General features: G+C 38.3%; 1 protein-coding gene across 1 annotated transcript in view; it reads right to left on the bottom strand.

Annotated features, from left to right (window-relative positions):
• DEUP1 (deuterosome assembly protein 1) overlaps positions 1 to 16,323 on the bottom strand; it is a 68,819-nt gene extending 52,496 nt beyond the window's left edge. Inside the window, exons 1-3 of the mRNA XM_033121097.1 lie at positions 16,281 to 16,323; positions 15,012 to 15,084; positions 39 to 210 (exon numbers count right to left, since the gene is read on the bottom strand). Of these exons, the coding sequence (XP_032976988.1) occupies positions 39 to 210; positions 15,012 to 15,058 (219 nt within the window). The 5' untranslated portion in view covers positions 15,059 to 15,084; positions 16,281 to 16,323. The remainder of the gene's footprint in view (positions 1 to 38; positions 211 to 15,011; positions 15,085 to 16,280) is intronic.
• Between the last annotated feature and the right edge of the window lie 4,413 nt (positions 16,324 to 20,736).

Raw genomic sequence — 20,736 nt, 5'->3', positions numbered from 1 at the left:
TGACACATATTACATTTATTGACACATATGTTCAGTACCTCTTGACCTTTCTGATCCAAACACGTTTGTGCATTTGCCAGTTCTCGATCCCGGAGATCTAATCTTGTCTCCAAAGCCCGCATCTTCCTTTCCCAGTCCAGTTTTTTATTGCTTACCATGATGTCAATTTGTTCCATTAATTCCTGAAGTTCGGCCTCACAAGGAGAAGCTCTGTCAGTTGTAGAAAAGTAAAATCCATTTTGAAAGAGTGAAAATGTGAGGACAAGAGAAATTATTCTATTGCTCTGAATAGATCATTTTCTCAAATTGTTCAATTATTTAGATAGAAAGAAGTCTGAAAGCTAGAGGTTCATTTTTAAATTAAAACTAAAACCTAATTTCAGAGCTAACAGTGTGTGTACATTAAACTTTTTAAAATGAAGTTTTCTAAAGTACAGTGGCTGTCGTGTATAATGCAATCCACTGATGAAGTAGCTGCCCTCCCTCCATTCTCTGTTTAGTGCAGGTGGTAGTGCGTGGGTCTCCCCCACCCAAAAGTTTTGACATAGACTAGGGAGTGCTAACATGAAAACACTTGTGTAAATTATGTCAGGAATAAGGTTTCAATAAATGTTAGCTAAACAATAAAATCCATCCATCAATCAAAAAAATAAAAGAACATTTTTTAGAGTGGACAAAATCTAAGAAAATTCTAATGATAAAAAATGGTTCAATGCTCTTACGTGTAAATAGACTTGTACCTACGTCTATCATAACTTGAGGAGGCATGGACAGCAGGCAAACTGGGACTTCAGTCGTGTCTGTCAGGGAGGGAAGAGCAAGCCCGGTCTCCGTGGGACCAGATTCAAGGGTACCAGCCTGATCCTCTCCAAGAGGAACTTGGCATGATGTGGCTGCTGTTCATTTGGAAAGAATCCGATCAGGCAGTTATGCGCAGATAATGTCAGTCTTTACACAATGGGGGTGCTATTAGTCAGTTAAGCGGCAGTATCGTGGACCTCTGAGGGTCTGTTGTGCTTGAAACAAAACCCTTGGTAATAGCTAGAATTATAGAGACTGAGAGAAGTGAGAAGAGAGGTTGCTGGGTACTCCCAGGGCTTTGTTCTCCTTCAGAGAAACTGAGGCATTCTCTAGGGACCTGGCACAGTTCAGTCATTCAGACTGGATAAGCAGATGATGGTGAAGGCTCAGGCTGCAGCCTAAGGAGCGGACACATGTCCAGATTAGAAAAGCAAGTGATATCAGTATCCATTCAATGATGGGGATGGAGCTGGGAGGAAGGCAGGAGGACAGGCAGGTGCAAAAGAACGTTTCTTTCACTTAGTTTCGCAAAACCAGAACTTTAGGGCTAATTAAGGATCATTTAGCATTTTGAAAAACGGCAGCCCCGTGAGTTCAAAGTCATACACTAATTAGTGGAAGAGCCAGAACTAGATTGTAAGCAGTTGCTTCCCATCTTAAGCTCCTTTCTGTATATCACACAGCAGAAGACATGGTGTTTTGAATAAGAACTTGCTTGAAATATATAGTACAAATTAGCTCCATTACAATAGGGTTAGAAATAGGTATTAAAACCCAAAGGATTCAGAATTTTTAGAAGCACTTTCTAAAATACCCAGCGTCAACCTGAATAAGGGATATCCTCTTGAAGGGTTTATTCAACCGCAGAGAGGTTTTAAGTACAAAGTGCCATTCTGAAGTCTTCTGGCATTCCTGAGCTCAGGCCCAGAGGCTCTCAGTTTTTACTTAAAAACTAAAACAAATCTGAGGAAAAGAAGTACTAACTCCTCTATAAATAACTCGATGGAATTCTATTAATAATGGGAGTTTTGATGTGGGCAAAAACAACAGGACAAAAAGAAAAGTTTTCATTTCTTTGTCATGTTCTTTTGTTTTCGGTTTTATATACCACCTATCAGTGAAATCATATGGTTCTCGACTTTTTCTCTCTGACTTATTTCGCTTAGCATGATAATCCCAAGATCCATCCACGTTGTCACAAATGTTCCTATTTCATCTCTTCTTATGGCACAATAGTATACACACAATGTGATATATAGATGATGTATTACAGAATTGTACACCTGAAATCTATGTGACTTTACTAACAATTGTCACCCCAATAAACTTTAATTAAAAAAAAAGAATAGTTTTTATACCATTTCCTTTTTTATAACAACATGATTTACCCTTTACTGTAAATGCATTTTGTCTATTTTTTCTGCTAGTGTAACATCTGAAAGAAAAGGGCTCTGTCAGTCTGGTTCGTGACTATTACACTACAGCTCAGCACAGTGCCCCAGCATATATTAAAAGCTCAAAAAATCTTTGAAAAATGAACAAATGAGTTCTTTTCATCACTATCTTCTTGGCATGCAGGAATGCACCATGCTAATAGAATTAAAAAATAAGCCTAAAGTAGAGTGTGGTGTAATGTAAGCTATACAATCAATATTGTTAAATAAATGAATGAACGGTTCATTTCTTCATTATGACTGCGCTATCCAAAAGTTAGGATATTAGTCTCTTGGGGTGGAAGGACTTTTACAAGTCATCTAGTGCAACTACCCATACAGTGTCTGCATATCTTCCATAGATGTTTCTTAAGAGAATCATCTATTATACCACACTGATCTAGGACAGAGCGCAAGATTCTGCATCAGTAACAAACATATCAAGTGATTCTCATGCATGTCAAAGTTTGTGATCTGTTTTGCATTATCACTGCCATGAGGTCATCTAGCCTAGGTCTGAATTCTTCCTTTAGCAGGTAACCGCTGTCTGAGATTGTATCTAGATAGCAATGAGTTTTTCAAAGTTCTTACTTATATTGAAAAAGTTTTTCATCTATTGAACTTAATTTGATCCATTAGGACCATTCAGAACAAATGTTTTTTCAATACGGTCAACCTTAAAAGTACTTGACTACAGTTACCAATATGTCGAATACAGTTATCAGTATACCTTTAGATTCTTTTGAGTCCTCTCTTCCCAGTGTTCAATATTGGAAACTGAACATACCAACAGACAGTAGCCAGAACACATGATAATAAACTGACCTATAACCTCTACAGCAATAGTACTAGAATGGTCAGGACTTGGTCAATGACTGAAAGCTTCCTTAATTTTGACCTCTACTTCCAACTCAGGACCAACTGGAGAAAGCCAAATATGCTTTCCAAATTAATCACATAGAATGCCCCGCGTCTAGTAGTCAGCCTACCTCTGTGCCAACAGCCTCCAGTTAGAGCACGCCTGAAGCCATGTCTTCTGTTCCCTATGGAGCTTTTTCACTCTTCTTCCTGCCTGCGCCTCTGCCAAAGGCAAGTGATGGTTGCTGACTCCCTTGCTATAGGCAGCTCTGAATAAATAGCCTTCAATTTTTCTCATTGGGGTGGTCTTTGTTTATTTCCACAAACATCTTTATTTCCTTCAGTTGCTCATAGAGGCTTTTTTTTCTCTCTTTCTACCACTCACTACCTAGTATATTGCCTGGAAAATACTAGATACTTAATATACATTTGTTGAATGAGTGAAAAACTGAATGACTATGGCAAGATTTTCAGACCCTTCGTAACCCTGACGGCTCTCCTCTGTATAAGTTCCTGTTTGTTGATTTCCCTCTTGAAATGTACCACTCAGAATTTTAATATTGAATGCTGTAGGTATGGCCTAATCAGCTTGGAGAGGGACTCTATACTTTTAGATGCTCTATACTTTTTTAGGTGTTTTAGGTGCTCTATACTTTTATTCAAGCAGATAAAGATCGCCTTAACTTTGAATTGGGTAGGGGGAAGGGCAAAGCAGTACTATCACATCGTTTCAAGATGAGTTTATTCTGGTCTAAGCACCTTATTTCTTTTTCCTACATGCTATGAGTAAAGCCACCTAGTCACTATCTTGTGCTTTAGATGTTTGGGGGTGCTCCAAGGGAAGGGCTTCACATTTAAGCTTGACAGTTTCAGCCTTTCAGTGTGGGTTGTCATCAGTTATCCTTTAATGAAGCAAACATTCTTTAAGCGACTGCTGTGCACTGTGTGGAGAATTGGAAAGACAGAAGACACAAGGCCAAGTGCCTGTGCAAGAGAGAGACTTGCGAGGCAGGTAGGCAGGTGCAATGAGAGGTTGTGGAATACATGCAGGTCTCTGGGTAACAGAGAGGAGGGGTACTGAGTATAGACTTGGACAGGGTGGGCTATTACAGAAGCTTTCCTCAAGGAGGGAACATCTGAGCTTCTATTTTGGGATCCTGGTTCTGTCGGAGATCATATTCAGTGGCTCTCTCAGGTTTGTGTAAGCTGCCGATTTGATAAGCAGTACTTGTTTTACATAATATATACGGTGTTTTTCATACAAGGGGTTGTATGTAGAATGTCATGAAGGGCAGGATGGAGGACAGAGCCTTATGGCATTCTACTACCCAGCCCTATAGGGTTACGGTGATCCATTGATTGTTTCTTTTCTGATAATCAGATGCTAATCCACTTAATTAACCTTACAATATTTTTTCTTTTTTCCCCCCACATAAATGTCGTGAAAAGCCCTGTAAAATATCACGACAAGGCCCAAACACAACTCTTTCTGTACGTTCCCTGGTGCACCAGCGTACTGGCCCTGAGAAACGAAGGCTGGTCTAACATGCAGTGGTCAGGGTGCCTCCATGCTGCGTCCCGGTGGCCACTGCGTCCTCTTCCGGATGCTCACAAACCACCCGTAATCTCGAAGATTTAGTCAAACTTATTTTGACATCAAACTCAGTTTTTTGTCAAATTTAATATCCCCTTTCGAAATTCAATTGTCCAATCTTCTAGTATGTCTTCCCTTCTTAAGTTTTAAGAGATAATTAATAGCAGCAGCTGTCTCAGTAGTGTCAATATTTGCTTCTCAGTCTAGTGAACTTTAAAATAAAATGCAAAGGTTTTGTCTAGGCGCCTAACAGAGCTGGGCACTGACATTATTGATATTCCTTTCTTTGGTCAAATGCTGGCTAACACTATACTAATTACTTTCTGTACTTCCTCCCATGGCTCCTCACAACATCGCATCAAATAGGTATTATTATTCCAATTTTGGAAAGTTGACTGAGTAGCTAAAGAACAACCAAAAAAGATCCACTGAGTCTTCCAGGTTTTGGGACCTGGTGGACTGTGTCTGACATATTACTCAGATACGCCCACTACGGCCCTTACTATTTGGCTTATCCTTGCGAGCAATCACAACAGAAGGGTCGTGGGGTCAGGCTAGAGGTCAAAGTGCGTTAAACCAGAAGGGATGGGGCACACTGAGACTTGCAGAGTGAGATACCTGTCTGGTGAGCCTACGGTCAAAATATCTGGATTTCAAATTTGGACATGAAGAGAGAGCAAAATAGAAAATTTATGACATAAATGGAGGTAGTAGTATCGAGTGTGTTGGAAGTGGACAGGGAAATGGACTGTGGAGGGTCATTCAGAGTAAAAAGAGCTGGAGTAAGATGCATGGACATCTATGTTACTCCAGAGTCCTTTAACAAATGGGCTTACGTGGTGATTCTTAAGGGCAGACCTTTTCAGACAGGTAGTTGTGGTGACCATATGATGATATGCTATCCAAACTAGGACAATTTTGAAGGTAAAGGGGCCACTAGTAATAATTGTGCCAGGACAACAGGTGTAAACAGTGATTGTTCCAGGCAAACTGGGATGTAGGGTCAGACTGCCCATCAACAATCTGGAAAATAGAAGTGGATAAACAGATCTATAAGGAAAAAAAAACAGAGTGAGTTTGGTTTGGGACATAAGAGACATCTGAATAGAGATGGGTCTTCAGCATTGGAGAGTGAAGGGGCGACTTAAAAGACAAATATAAGTCATCTTGGAGAAAGGGGAGGGAGAAAGGAAGGGAAGCATAGAGAAAAGAGAAAGAAGAGACTATCATGCAACATGAAAAAGTCTAAGAAAATGAATTTCCGGAAGGCTGATTAGCAATCATTTTAGGCCTTTTTCAAAATATTTTAATGAAACTCATTCTAAAATGTATGACTGTATATTTGTCTTAGTTGTATTACTATATATTTAGCGATACTAAATGTAATTTAACTTTTCCATGGTGGTTCACAGACCCTATTCAGCAAACCAAATACTGTATCACACCAGAAACATAAATAGAATTAAATGGGAGAGACTCCAAGAGAAGTCCTAGAACCACTGTTTTAGATATATCTGATAGCAGCCTGTTCTTTAATCGGTTGTCTCCTAAAACAGTAAAGTGAAAGATTTCTCATTTTATGAGTTTTAGGTCACGGTTTCATGGTTTCCCTTGTTCAAAATTAATTATTCAATTATAGCTAAAAATAGCTTTTCATTAGTGTTTGCTGACTTGGCAGCATTACAACATCTATTTTTACTGCATATTTGAGATGGTGGCTCATATTCAGTACATTCTTCTCTCCCATTTGCAATAATTTTAATGTGGGGATGTGGAGGAGAATATAAATCCCTCCATACCACAAAAGCATGCTTAAATGTACTTATAAAGGCCTTTATCTAAAGCCTTCATCATCATCATCAAAGGAAGACATTTATAGAAATAAAATGCAATGTGATAGCTTCAAAGTCCCTATTAATATTTTATCAGAATTCTAGGTGCATACAAATTTGAAATTTCATTTTTTATGTTCTAAAAATAATCGAAGATCTGTTAAAATACCTACATTAAGATAAAGTTTTTCTTGAAGCTTTTTCTATAGTAACTATTCACATTCTGAGTTACATCTTGGTTCCCAGATTGAATGAGGTAAGAAGACAGTAAAACATTAGCAGGCACTAATATGTAATAATCTTTAGGCTGATTTTTATAATTATCCAGAAGTATAAGTAACTTCACTATCCTCATAAACATATATATGAAATATTGTTTCATATTAATACATGTAAACATATGATACAATAGTAATAAACAAATGTTTATCTACACATGCATTAGCTTGGATTCTATAAGCCAACTGCTAAGACAATTAAAATTCCCTCTTTCCAAAAGGTCTATGTGATGAGAGACTGCAGTGTTAGTACATGTGAGGATAGTCATTTTACCCCTTTCTATTAAAACTAGAGCCAGCTCTTTCACTGGATCCTACTAGTGAAAAATTAGGCAAACATTGAAAAAATTTGTTTTTCCACTGCTAGAAAACTGAGAAATATACTGTTTCCTGAATACTGGAAATTTCTAATGAAACTTCTGCTGCCAACTTGTTCTGATAATTTCCAAATCTGTATCTTATTCTTATCTCCTTTGTGGCTAGTTGCCTGCCCAATATCCATCCATCCTTTCTTCCATACTAACAGAGCTCTGATGTTATTTGGAGTGGAAATGTGTCTAGTGAAAGACATAAGTACATTTCCCAGTCTCCCCTGGGCTAGGCATAGGCATGGCCATGGAACATAATCTGGTGTGTGAAATGTAACGGAAGTTGTCATGAAGCTATTTGAAAGAGGACCACAGCACTTGCTATCAGTGTCCTAAACATCCCTCACACTTAACCACTTCAAGGCACTTGGCCTGATGTCCAGTGGACAGCTTCATTATTCTCTCAAAGGAATCTTTCCCTTGCTTTCCTTCCTTCCTTCCTCTTTCTCTCCCTACTTCTCTTCCTTATTAATTTCCTTACACCCTTTCAAAATCAAAACCACTCATTGAATTCCTATAATAACTCAGCACTAGTCTAACATTTCAGGATCTACCTTCAAAGTGTGACAAATCAGGATTTTACCCCAGGTCTATTTTGCTTTGTTTCTTCTTCAGATAAACAAGAAACCAGAACTTGTCAAATTTGATTACTCTGGAGAGGAGTTTGTGTGGGTGGGTGGGGATAAAGTGTGGTGGAAGGAGAACGATGGGGTATAGTCTGGGCCATTCAGAAGGCAAGAGAATCCATCAAATTAAAAAGAATTTTCAGTGCAAAAAGAATACTTTACAATGATTTATTAAACTACCAATAGGTTGACTAACGTTAGAATTTTTTTACAAACTCGAATTAAACCTGTATTTAACTCATAAGAAACTGGGAAGTAAAGTTGTGATTATCAATTAATATATCTCAGAGTGAAAGAACACTTTAAAGGTTCAGAAAGATGCACACATAGTAGAGTGCTGCTTTAAAGGCTTTTTCTGATTTTAGATGTGATAAGTTATGCTTTGGTTCATCTGCCTTGGTTCTTTGAAAATATGACTTTCATGGCAGATAATAAAAATGGCAGATGTTGTAGCAGTACCTCGATTTTTCAGGAAGGATTTGACAAGATTCTCTGAATGAGATCAATGGCTAAGATATAAGTCACAGAATAAAAAGTAGAGTAAATGGTTCAGTAGACAAAAAATGAGACTTGGTTAAAGATGGATAAAAATACACATTTCATGCCCTTCCAAAAATCCTACTAAAATAAAGCAAAGGGAGATTTTTAACCTATAAGGTGAATCCTACATGAACAAAAGTAATGGGAGCTAACAGTGGAGAGAGCCAAGAAACAACACAAATAGGTATTTCTGGAAGTAGGGGATAAATGCTAGCTGCCCAACTTATACTTTCCAAGCAGGAGAATTTAAAAGACTGTTCTCTGGCTCTGATCAGTCTGAGACTGAAAACTGAGAGAGACTAGACTGATGACCAAATAGTGGAGACCCCTGCCAATGAGCCCCGCCATGTACACTGGAGCTTCCTGTCAGATTTCGACTCACTCTACCACTCTTACTTAAACAGGAGCAAGCAGTCAGGCATCACAGCCATTTGAAGAAAGCAGTTCATACAACTAGGTCAAATACAAACAAAGACATTTATTGAAGAAAATTATGCAAAAAGAAGAAAACTTCAAAAATGTTATAATTAAGATACTAGAGTTATTAACTCCAGCCAAAACAAACGTACAGGGGAAAAAAAGAAGTAATAACAGTATACAACTATATGGCTCAGAGGTGAAGAACATTTATAACGTCATAACAAGGCAAACAGAATATTGATCCAACCAAAATATCATGGTGTACTGGGAGAATGGAGGAATAGAAGTGTGACTGTGTGTGTGTGTGTGTGTGTGTGTGCGCTCGCGCGTGCGTGGTGGGAGCATAAAAACCATTGTGTACATCAACAGATAATGTCTAAAACTGAAAAATCAAGAAGTAGCAATATAAGCATGTTATTTAGAGATATGGAGGTAAATACCAAAAGAATTAGCCAAAAATAAAATGCCTCTGGGGAGTGGAAAACTAAGGAGGGAACAGGAGATTGCTGTTTTTTGGTAACCGATAAAGAACCAAATGACTTTTTAAGCTGTGTAAATGTGCAACTAACTGTTCTTTTTCAAGTAGAAAAGATATTTTAAAGAAATAATCCATATGTTTATCCACTTCTACAAGGAAAATGACATTTTTAAAAACAGCACTCCAGAATTCATATATTTCGGGACTCTATGTATGTTTCATTGACCTCAGCATTGCTCAATGCATTTGTGGAATTATTATTTAGAAATGACCTTCAGAGATAAGTTTATTAAATATAAGCTTTAATACTCTTAAATATATTGATTGACTAGGGGCTATGCTGAGCCGTCAGGGAGTTGCAGCTGCATTGTAGTTGGTGGACAGATTTCTCTGGAAAACCTGTTTGAATTCTCTTTTAGAGTAGCAGAGGCTAGGAGAAAGAAAGGTAGGGCTAGGAGAAAGCAGTTTTTAGGGTTTGGGGAGAGGCACAAATTGAAGGATGTGGAGAAACACCAGAGCCGCACCCACAAAATGACTGTAAAGGAGTTGAATCAAGATAATTTCAAACAATTCTTATTCATATTTCTAATGAGTCTAGGGTATATTGCATTGACTAAAAAGTGATTTAGTGGGGCGCCGGTTAGCTCAGTTGGTTACAGCGCGGTGCTCTTAACAACAAGGTTGCCAGTTCGATCCCCACATGGGCCACCGTGAGCTGCGCCCTCCACAACTAGATTGAAACAACTACTTGACTTGGAGCTGATGGGTACTGGAAAAACACACTTAAAAAAGTAAAAGTGATTTAGAATGTAAAAGGAATAACCAAATAAACATACAAAAAAGAGGTTCTTGGAAATAAAAACATGGTTGCCAATACTAATGATCTCAATAGAGGTAGTAAAAAAAGAAACAGAATATAATCATTGCTGGAATAAAAATTAGAAAACTCAAGAAATTCCTCCAGCAAATAGAGCAAAAAAGAATGATGGAAATTATGAGAGAAAAGAAAAAGATATAGATGTTCTAGGAGATGAGACTGAAAGAAGATAGTGGAGACTTATTAATCAAAGAAATAGAAGAAAATTTCAAAGAGCTGAAGAGATTTGAATCTTTTGAGTAAACGTGTTCACCAAATGCTGTGAAGGGTTATGGAGAAAGGATCCATACCTAGAAAGTTACCCTAGTAAATTCGTAAATTCCAAGGATAAAAAGAAACGTATAAACCTCCAGACACTAAAAAGAAAGAAATTAAAACAACAACAACAACAACAACTCTGAGAGAGAGAGAAAGAGAGGGAGAGAGAAAAAGAAAGAGAGAGACGGAGAGAAAAAGAGAAGGAGAGGAAGAGAGAAAGAGAAAGAGAAAGTGAAAGAGAGACAGAGGGAGAGTAGATTGCCATTGGCCTTTCCAACACTAACTTCTTCAAGACTATGAGAGTAACATTACAGAGTTTGTGTATAAAAGTAAAAATAAGACATATGGACATGTAAAAAGTCATAAAGTATACTAGTCATGTTCCCTTTTATGAAAAGATTACCTAAAGAAATACTTTAGTCAAATGAAAAATGAATTTAAGAATTTTTTTAAAAAATCAAGAACAAGGAAGATTTTGTATACAAATAACAGTAATAAACAGTACAAACAAACTTACAGTGTTAAAAAGGAGTCTTAAAATAAAAGAGGGATAAATAATAATTAACATTACGCTGTATATAATGATTTATATGTAAATTAATAGCACCCAGGAACTAAAAAACCCAGATTATTTCTTGGAGGTAGGATAAGGGGGTGGGGCAGAAAGCTAAGCTTAAGTCTTATTAGGGTTGAGGGAGGTCAAAGTCACAGTTAAAATTGAGGATGCCAAAGGAGAAATCCAAATTTAAAATGCTTGCGAAAAATGTAAATTAACAACTTATAAAATAGGATGTAGAACTTCTAAGAGAAAAAGAAGAAAAAGAAAACTAAATCAAAGTAGCAAATATTGGGAAAGCAAAAGGAATCAAATGTTAACATATTAATGATTGTATTGGCATATTAATGATCATATTAATGATCTTTTAATGGCAAAGATTCTCCAATTGAGGGATATATATTTTAATCTAACCATAGGCTATTTACAAGAGACACAATATGATATTAAAAAAAGACTGAAAATACAGGGATATAAAAACCAAGACTGAAAATAAGGGGATGAACAAGTATATTACAGACTAAAGTAAATTAAAAAGAAAGCAGAGATGGCAATATCAGTACCAGGCAAAGTAGAACATAAACAAAGAAACCTTAACTTATACTTGTGAGATGTTTTATAATGCTAAATCACATAATATACCAAAAAGGTATAGCATCCATGAGTCTCAATACTTTGAGCAACAGAATACTGCAGAATACTGCAATACAACAACTCAATACTTTGAGCAACAGAATGTAAAACAAAAACTGAAATACAAGAACTGGGCAAAACCACAATTACAGTAAAGACCTTTTTAAAAATTTGACAGATCAAATAGACAAAAGTAAAGTAACAATGTATTTGAAAAACATAATTTAAACACAATAATAATAATTAAAAGGTTTGATTATATACATATAACTTTTTTAACCTTTTTACTTAACCAATAGAGAACATACATTTGTTTTCAAATGCCCAAAAAAGACCATAGAAGTTGGTCATCCACTAGATCACAATAATATTAATGAAACTGAAGTATCCCCTTGGCCATATTCTATGACCATGGTGGTAGGAGGATCAGAAAGTAAAAACAAAAAGAATTACCTCCCCACCCTGAAGTTACATCTCCTAAATATCCATCGAGTCAAAACGCAAGTCAAAATTGAAATAAGAGGCTATTTAGAAAATGACAGAGGGAACTCTAATTCTATGGTCCCCAGCAAAGCTGTGTTCAGGAGGAACTTTAGCTTTAATGCTTTTATTATTTAAAGAAATTATGAAATCAAGGAATTGTGAAAATAACTGGACCATATTTTTCAACTCAAACATCAGAAGAACAAGATAAGTAAAATAAATCATAAAAGGACAAAATAATGGGTAGAAATTCATGAATAATAAAACAAAAACAAAGCAATATCTAGACCTGGTTCTCTTTAAAAGGCCAATAAAAATAGATCACTTATTCATTTTTAATTATGTTCTGGGCACACACTCTAAAAACAAATAGAAAGGGCAGACTCACTTAAGTATGACTGTTTCGATTAGAAGGAGTTTATGTTGATTATTATGGCACAAATACAAACACCTATAATTGAGAAATCATGGATAAATTAAAATCAAACCCTGTTATAATCCATACGTCAGAGAATAATGATTCACCCACATTATAAATGATCTGTGTAAAAGCTTCCCCCACCTTAGGCCTTTGCACATTCTGTTCCTGCTCCCTGGAACTCTGTTCACCCAGAAATAATCTTTGCTCAAATGGCACCTTCCCAGGGAATCCTTGTTTGACCACTCCATTCACACTCTGTTCCTCTCCTCCTTAGCCTGCTCTATTTTCTTTAAATCACTGTATGAAACATGTTTATATCTCCCACTGTCTCTCCCACTAATATGTAAGCGCCTTGGAGCAGTGGTCTCTATTTTGTTCGTTGCTATCTTCCCGGTGCTTTGACCGATGACTGGCTCATAGTAGACTCTACGTAAATGTTTGTTAAATGAAAGCTGCTCTACAAAACATTACCGTGTCTGGAGGTGACATGGTTTGATAAGTATATAACAAGTCCCTGATGAATGAGGTTTGACTGTCTTCATGATCTAGATTTTTATGTATTTCTCAATAGCATGGGGACAGAGGCAAAGCCAACCTGGTTCTCCATGCTTTGGAGACCATGGTAGACGACGTCTGGTCCCATGTCCGCTGTGAGGAGTGGAGTAGTTCCTCATGTAAATCTCCAGTAATTCTCATTCACTTCTGGTTTGTAACTATGTTGCACCCAAACAAACTCTATGGTTGCCTACTAAATTCTAAATTCTTTAAGGTCTGTTTCTTAATGATCTTTGTATGAACCATAGGGCTTAGTGTTATGCCTGGCGTACATTCAGTATTCCATACTTTCCCCCCCCCCAAAGAATGAATGAAGAGAAATATCAGTCTCCAAGGCCTCAGATTTGCAGGAGTGAAGTGATATCTGCTACCCATCCTTAGGTTGGAGACCTTCAATCTGCATCTTAGCCCTCTGTGCTATTGTCACACCACGGACCTCACACCTGCTCAATCCAGAATCCTACCCTGGCTCTCCTGTGGATACTAGGTACACTGCTCCCTGAATCGCACTGTCATCCATTTCCAATGTAGCAAAGAATGCAGGGATTGGCACCACACATATCTGAATTCAAATCTTACCTCCTCCACTAACCAATTGTATACGCTGGGGCAAGATCCTGCTTTATTTCTCTTTTTTCTACATTTCTGAGCTCAATGTGGCAGAGGCTGCTAGCTGTCCACCAATATCCGTTATTCTTCCTTTTATTATACAACTGCTAAGCTTTAGTTGGCCATGTGGCTGTCCAGTTAGAAACCACATTTCCCCACCTTCCATGCAACTAGCTGTAGCTCTGGGACTAAGTTCTGGCCAATAGGGAGTGAACAGAAATGAGGCCTGCCTCATTTAGGAGTATGACTTCAAAGTCCTACTCCTAAAAGGAATGGTCTTAAGCTCTCCGCTTGCCCTTCCCCTTTCCCTCTGGCAGGAGCACAGTCATGATGGTGGGAGCTGAAGCAATCACTTCGGGCCCAGAGGTGGAAATCATGCAGTGAGGATGGCAGAGCTACCCTACAAGTCCTGGTCTGCTTCTCTCTGGGCTTGTACAGGAAACAGAAATGAACTTCAGTCTTATTTAAACCACTGTATTTTGGGGTCTCTTTGTTACAAGAACTTAGACTATAACTAATGTGCTCAATTTTCTTAGTTGTGAAATAACAATACCTAACAGGGCAGGAGGAGTGTGCAGGAGGACTTAAAACAGTGAGAGCTATTATTATTGAGACTTGGGCAGCTTTCTTTTAGCCTGATGTTAAAGTCATGATCTGAGCAGAAAAACTGAAAGTGAGACATCTGCAGTGGTTTGACTAGTGCAAAGTCAGTCGGTCAGGATTAGGCACTATAGTGCCATGCCTACCCACTGCCCCACCTCCCCTGCCCAGCTCTGGCGTCAACCAGGGGCCAGTTGGCTAATAAAACAATAGGAACAGAAACCTTTGTGGTGTTGCTGGCAGGGAAGGGGTGGGGACAGATTATTTGTGAGAAGGAATTTAATTCTGAACAATGGCAAATGCTATACAAATTCTATTCCTTATGTCTTCATGAAAGTTTTGGTAAAATATCCAGTTCTTGTTGCTGTTTTGAGGAGCTAGATCTGTTTTGAGGCTATGTTTAAGCATTGAGTTCAGTTTTCAGGGCAAATGTGGGCGGATGCTCAGACACCTGGTGCAACAAGATAGGAGCAAGCAGGCCAGTAGCTGCTTCACTGTGGAAACCTAAGGGCACATGGGGCCAGTGTGGGCACCCATCACCCTAAAAACATTTTAAAAAACTCACTAAGAGTTGGAAAATGGTGATTTTTGTGTGCAGCTCCATAGTCAAAATTTGAAAGACCCAAACTATAGATTCTTAATTAAAGTCTCTTGAATTTACCCCACCCTCCTCACCAAAAATAACTGGCATATTCTTCTATTAATACTGAATTTCAAAATTCCTGTACCGTCAGGGAATTTCTGGCATAGTTAAGTTACAACTTATTAAATAGAAATTTCTCAGCACTTACCCCACTGTATTATGGGCTTGGTTCTCCATGTCAAGAAACTGCTGCATCTGGTTTAAATTTCTTGATTTTTAATCTGTTAGGGAGAAAAATGGTCTAGATTCCTAAAATGCTTACATTTATTAACCTATAAAAAAAGAAAATTTTGCTACTGGCAAACCATTTTCTATGTTTTTCTGAATGGAGTAACTCTTGGTTCTATAAAATGTAGAAACTTGCACATGTCTGTGTGTGTATGTGTATGTGTGTGTGTCCGTGTCCCCATGCTATGAATTGGCTTAATGATGAGTTGAAATATGTGGCACTGACTCAAATGAGCATTCATTCACTGTATATTGAGCAATGGCTTGGTGCCAGGTACTTTGCAAAAGTGCTCAGTACATGAGGTGAGTAAAACAGAATTTCTATTCAAGAGTTGTTCCATCGAAACGCTTGCAAACTTTCCTTTCTTGTGGATCCTCTAAAAGTTTGCCTTTGAGTAAATTCTTTCTTTGGCCCTTTCTGGGTTTTGTTAGAATGAATATCATGAATATTTAAGACAAAAAAACCCCTAAGAATTCTCTAAAAATAGAAAATTCACAATTCCTCAATGGTTCTGTGGGCACCTGTTTACCTGTTTGACAAAATAGGGGTGTTAGTGCTTGCCTAAATTAAAAAAAAAAAAAAAGAAAAGAAAAAGAAAAAGCTTTTCCCAATAACAAAATTTTAACTGAAAAATCATCTATGAGGATAAACGGACAAAGAATTGAATAGGACTTCAATTCCTCTGATTTACTGAATAAAAGTCAATGAAATAGCATTCAAAATGGTAAAAAGGAGAGGTTCACATCACTCTCAAATCAAAGGATTTCAGAGAGACCCTGGAATTGTGTATGTAGACGATGGGCGCGGAGCAGGGATGGGGAACGACGGACAGAAGCATACATTCGTTTTGCAGGTTCTGAATTCCCTCACTTTAACGTCAGAGAAACTGAGGCACGGACTAGCTAGGTGACTTGCCCAAGGCCACACAACTAGAACCTAGACCTTGTAATTTAGGTAGAATCTCTGCTCTGAATTCTGCAAGGACCATCCTGGTATCCCAGGCTCTCCCCACCTGTCGCCCGACCGCGACCCCGACCCCGACCTCCTTGTCCAGACCCACGCAGGGTTCAAGGCCAGCCTCCGTGGAGCGGCCGACCTGCTGTGGTCCCCAGCTCCTCCCGAGCGAGCCCCGCCCGGGGGCCAGGACGAAGATCTGGGGGTGAAGCCGGGGACGCCCGGATGGGTTACCTGCATCACACTGCGCCGCGCTCTCCCGAGAGGTCTGAGGTCCCAGGAGCAGAAACTCCCGGGTCACCGCCCTCCCCGCCCGCCCCGAGGGGCCCCGCCGTCCCCGCCACGTTCCCGCCGTCCGGGCCCGCTCGCCGCGTGGCCACCGAAGCCGTTAGGGCTTCACTTTCCGGGCCAGCAGCCAGGCCGCCGCTTTGCCACTGGTTGCCATGGGGACGCGGTCCAAACTCGCAGCCCGGGGGCCTGGCGGTGGGGGATAGGCTAACCCGCGGGAGGCGTCGGCAGGCGAGGCCTTGCGGGGGCTCCACGGCCACGGAAACCACCCACTCGAGCGCGACCTCTCGGTCCCTCAGTTTTACGCCTGGTTGTTCCCTAGACGAAGGGTACCCTGAGACCACATTCCGGGTCCTTTCCTTTCTGTGGCTCTCCCTACCTAGCCCGGTGTCCAGCATCCAACGGGGGTCCAAGAAATATTTGTTGAATGAATGAAGGAAGGAAATAATGAAGGAACAAAGTGTAAGAAGCGGGGAGTGGGGGTGGAATCTACATCCAAGTTCTTTAAATCAATCCCCTTGGCCCTTCGCCCTCTCACCCACATTTGAAATGATATGAAAAAGAAATAGACTTGGGGTAAAGAGAGAGCTCCCTTTTCAATTCACCGAGATGTCTTCCAGTCGGGAGTAGCTGGATTTCTTTTAACAGCATCGCTCAGTGGACAGCTAGTCTGGTCACGATAACAGCAGAGCTGTACCTGTCTTTTCCCTACAGTGCATTGATTGGAGCCTTAGAAAAGCTCCGTGAGTTAGGCGGGGCAGACTTGCCTCCCTTTTAGGGAGAAGGAAATAGTTCCTAAGTGGGACAGAACACAGAGTGACTGATTCCAAATTCTTTTCTTTTTTCACCAAATTCCAAGAATAATTGATGACAAAAGTTCTGTCACACAGTCCTCATTTGAAAGCAATGATAGGAAAGGATATATACATGTATTTGTGCGTATACATTTTTTTCTACTGATACCTTGAGTGATATATTTAAGTACTTGAATTTTGTGCTTGGAAAATATTCTTGCACCTATTTTGGTAACAGAATTCCTTCCCAATACATACAGTCGATTGATTTCTAATTCTTAAAATCTTTTATTTGCTTTCTACTTTCATAACATTAAGATTAATTTGCTACTTTAATATGGCTATCAATTTAAAACTGACTCCAATCCTTCCATTCAGGTTCAAAAAAACCATTTGCTGTTTTGTGACAAATTGAGTTTCATAGATGAATTGTGTAACAGCAACTCAGGTTATTAGTTCTAATAAGTGTTTCATAGCTCTCATATCATGATTGAATGAAGAGAGTAATAATTTTATCGTAACTTGAAACTTTTCATTATTCTGAAAACCTTAGTCTTATTCTTTATTCTTGTCTAAACTGAATGGGTCAATGTATTTATTCTGACATGAGGAAGAGAAAATGGAACTAGGAATGAAAATTTCCTGAAGTTTCAGGATGCCCAATATCACTCACACTGCGTAGCTCTTTACCATTGGTTCATTCACGTTCATTATTTCCTTAGTTGCTCAGAAGTACCATGTGACACAAGTATAACAGGTGTTATTATAGCTCCTTTCAGCAAATTAGGAACCTAAGCTTTAGGGAGAATAAAGAATTTGTCCTAGATGATACATCTAGACTAAGAGTAGCTAAGAACCTAGACCATCCTACTCAAAGTCCAGTGCTCTTCAAACTATCTCCAATTTAAGGTTGAGTAGATTTCTTGAGCAGTCAGAATGTTGCATAGGTAACTGCAGATGTATTTAAAGCCACATTTTCAAAAGAAAGAATGGGTGTGGGCAGGACTTGCAAAACATAAGCATGTGAAAGAACACAAACTGTGATGTATTTTAAGAAAATTTAAGTATAGAATAGAACCCCGCCCCCGTTTAATTTAATAGGAATGAAGGCTTTCATTTCAGGATGTGACTTAAGGCTTAAAATGCAAAGGCCTGCCTATATCCACCCCAACCCCCACTCCAACCCCCAGTAAGAAGTAACTGCAAAGAAAAATTTACTCTGAAACGTACCTGTTATTAGATCTTTTCATGTGAAATTAATGGAGAGAGCAAAAAAAATCCCTGAGTTTAAAGGAGGGGAAGAATGTGACCAGGGTATTGGCGAGAGCACAGTCCTTAAAGAGAATTGGAGGTCACAGCAGTCAGAATAAGATATAATAAGAAACGGTCAAAAGAAAGTATATAAGGCACATATGGCCGAGGAATGAGGAAAACCAGTAGAAACATCAGATCACCAAAAACAGAACCACAGAAGCTTCAGATTTTGGAATCAGACAGAAATGATGAAAAGTATGGATAGTAAAGGTCTGACAATTAAGTTTCTGAACTTGTTGCAACAATGTTGCTAACCTTTTTTGATATTAGAGGGATTATTCATTATGAATTTGTACCAACTGGACAAACAGTTAACCAAATTTACCATTTGGAAGTGCTGAAAAGGCTGCATGAAAGTTAGATGATCTGAACTTTTTGCCAATAATTCATGGCTCTTGCAACACGACAATGCACCAACTCACACAGCACTGTCTGTGAGGGAGTTTTTAGCCAGTAAGCAAATAACTGTATTGGAACACTCTCCCTACTCACCTGATCTGGCCCCCAGTGACTTCTTTCTTTACCCAAAGATAAAGGAAATATTGAAAGCAAGACATTTTGATGGCATTCAGGACATCAAGGGTAATGGTATGACAGCTCTGATGGCCATTCCAGAAAAACAGTCCCAAAATTGCTTTGAAGGGTAGACTAGGCGCTGGTGTAGGTACATAGCTTCCCAAGGGCAGTACTTGGAAGGTGACCATAGTGATATTCAGCAATGAGGTATGTAGCACTTTTTCTAGGATGAGTTCACAAACTTAATTGTCTGAACTCGTATGCTTAAAGAAGTAAAGGACAAGATTTAAAAAGTCTGCAGGGAGCACTAATATAAAAAAATGACCCACTATATTTGAAAAGGAACTAAATAGAAATTCTAAAGCTAAAAAAATTGCTAATAACCCAAATTAAGAACACAACATATGTGTAAGTGTAGACTTGATACAGATGCAGAAAGAATTTGTGAACTGGAAAACAGATCAAAAGACAGTTTCCAGAGTGTAGGGAAAGATAAAATAATGCAAATATTTTAACATGAAGGTTTTACAACTTTAGTACTTATTAATGGAGTTATTTGTTGTTATGAAAATAAAAAATAGATGATATATGTGAAAATATCTAGTACATGCCTGGCAAATAGTGGGTACTCAAGAAGTATTTATCAAATTTGAAATTAAAAAAATTAATGTGGCCATTTTGCAAATCATCTTTGTCACTTTTTATAATTTCCATTTCTCTGTCAAAATGTCCAAGCTTCTCTTTTATTTTTTTAAACATATTAATCATAGTCATTTTCTATTTTGCGTCTTATAATTCCAGGTTCTGAAATGTTTGCGATTTATTGCCATTAGTTTTTACTCATATCGTGTTGTCTTGTGTGTGTTATGATTTTTTTGGCTAGGAGATAAATTTTTGGTGTAACTTTATTTCTGACATGTTTGAGGCTAAGATCGAGGTTTGGAATCTTCCAGAGAAGATTTACCTTTGCTTTTGAGAGTTGCTTCAGGACATAACAAATCCCAAAACACTTTACATTAAATTCTTCGCAGGATATTTTTTTCAGACAGCATAGGTAATATGAATGAACGAGATAATAACTGTTAGGTTCGGTTTATGATGCACAGTTCCAGACAAAGAACTTTCCTTTATCCAGTGCCAAAGTCAAGATGGGCATGTTTTTTGCTGTTCTATTTTTGTGACTTTTTCTTAAATAAGCTTTTTATTTTAAAATTGTTTTTAGAGTTATAGAGAAAATGTGAAGATAACACAGAGAGTTCCCACATCTAGTAGTGTTTATTACTAACATCTTACATTTGTACAATCCATTTGCCAAAATTAATAAACCAATGCTGATATATTATTAGTAATCAAAGTCCATTCTTTATTCAGATTTTCTTACTTTTTCCTGTTGCAAGATCCCGTACAGTATACCACATTGCATTTAGTTATGTCTTCTTAACCATGTCTTGGCTATGACCTTTCTAAGTATTTTCTTGTTTTTGATGGTCTTGATACTTCTGAGAGGTGCTGGTCTGGTATTTTGTAGAATGCCCCTCAATTGGAATTTGTCTGGTGTTTTTCTCATGATTAGATTGTGAATATGGGTTTGAGGGGAGAGATCACAGAAATAAAGTGCCGTTTTTATCACATTGTATTAAATGTACATAATATCAACATGATTTATGACTGTTGATGTTGATCTTAGTCACCTGGTCGAGATAGTGTTTGTCAGGTCTCTCCACTGTAAAGTTTCTCACCTTTCCCTTTCTATGCTGCACTCTTTAGATGGAGATATT

Source organism: Rhinolophus ferrumequinum, chromosome 11, assembly GCF_004115265.2.
Source record: "Rhinolophus ferrumequinum isolate MPI-CBG mRhiFer1 chromosome 11, mRhiFer1_v1.p, whole genome shotgun sequence".
Taxonomy (NCBI): Eukaryota; Metazoa; Chordata; class Mammalia; order Chiroptera; family Rhinolophidae; genus Rhinolophus; species Rhinolophus ferrumequinum.
The sequence above is the reverse complement of the archived record's forward strand: the minus strand, read 5'-3'. Positions and strand labels throughout refer to the sequence as shown.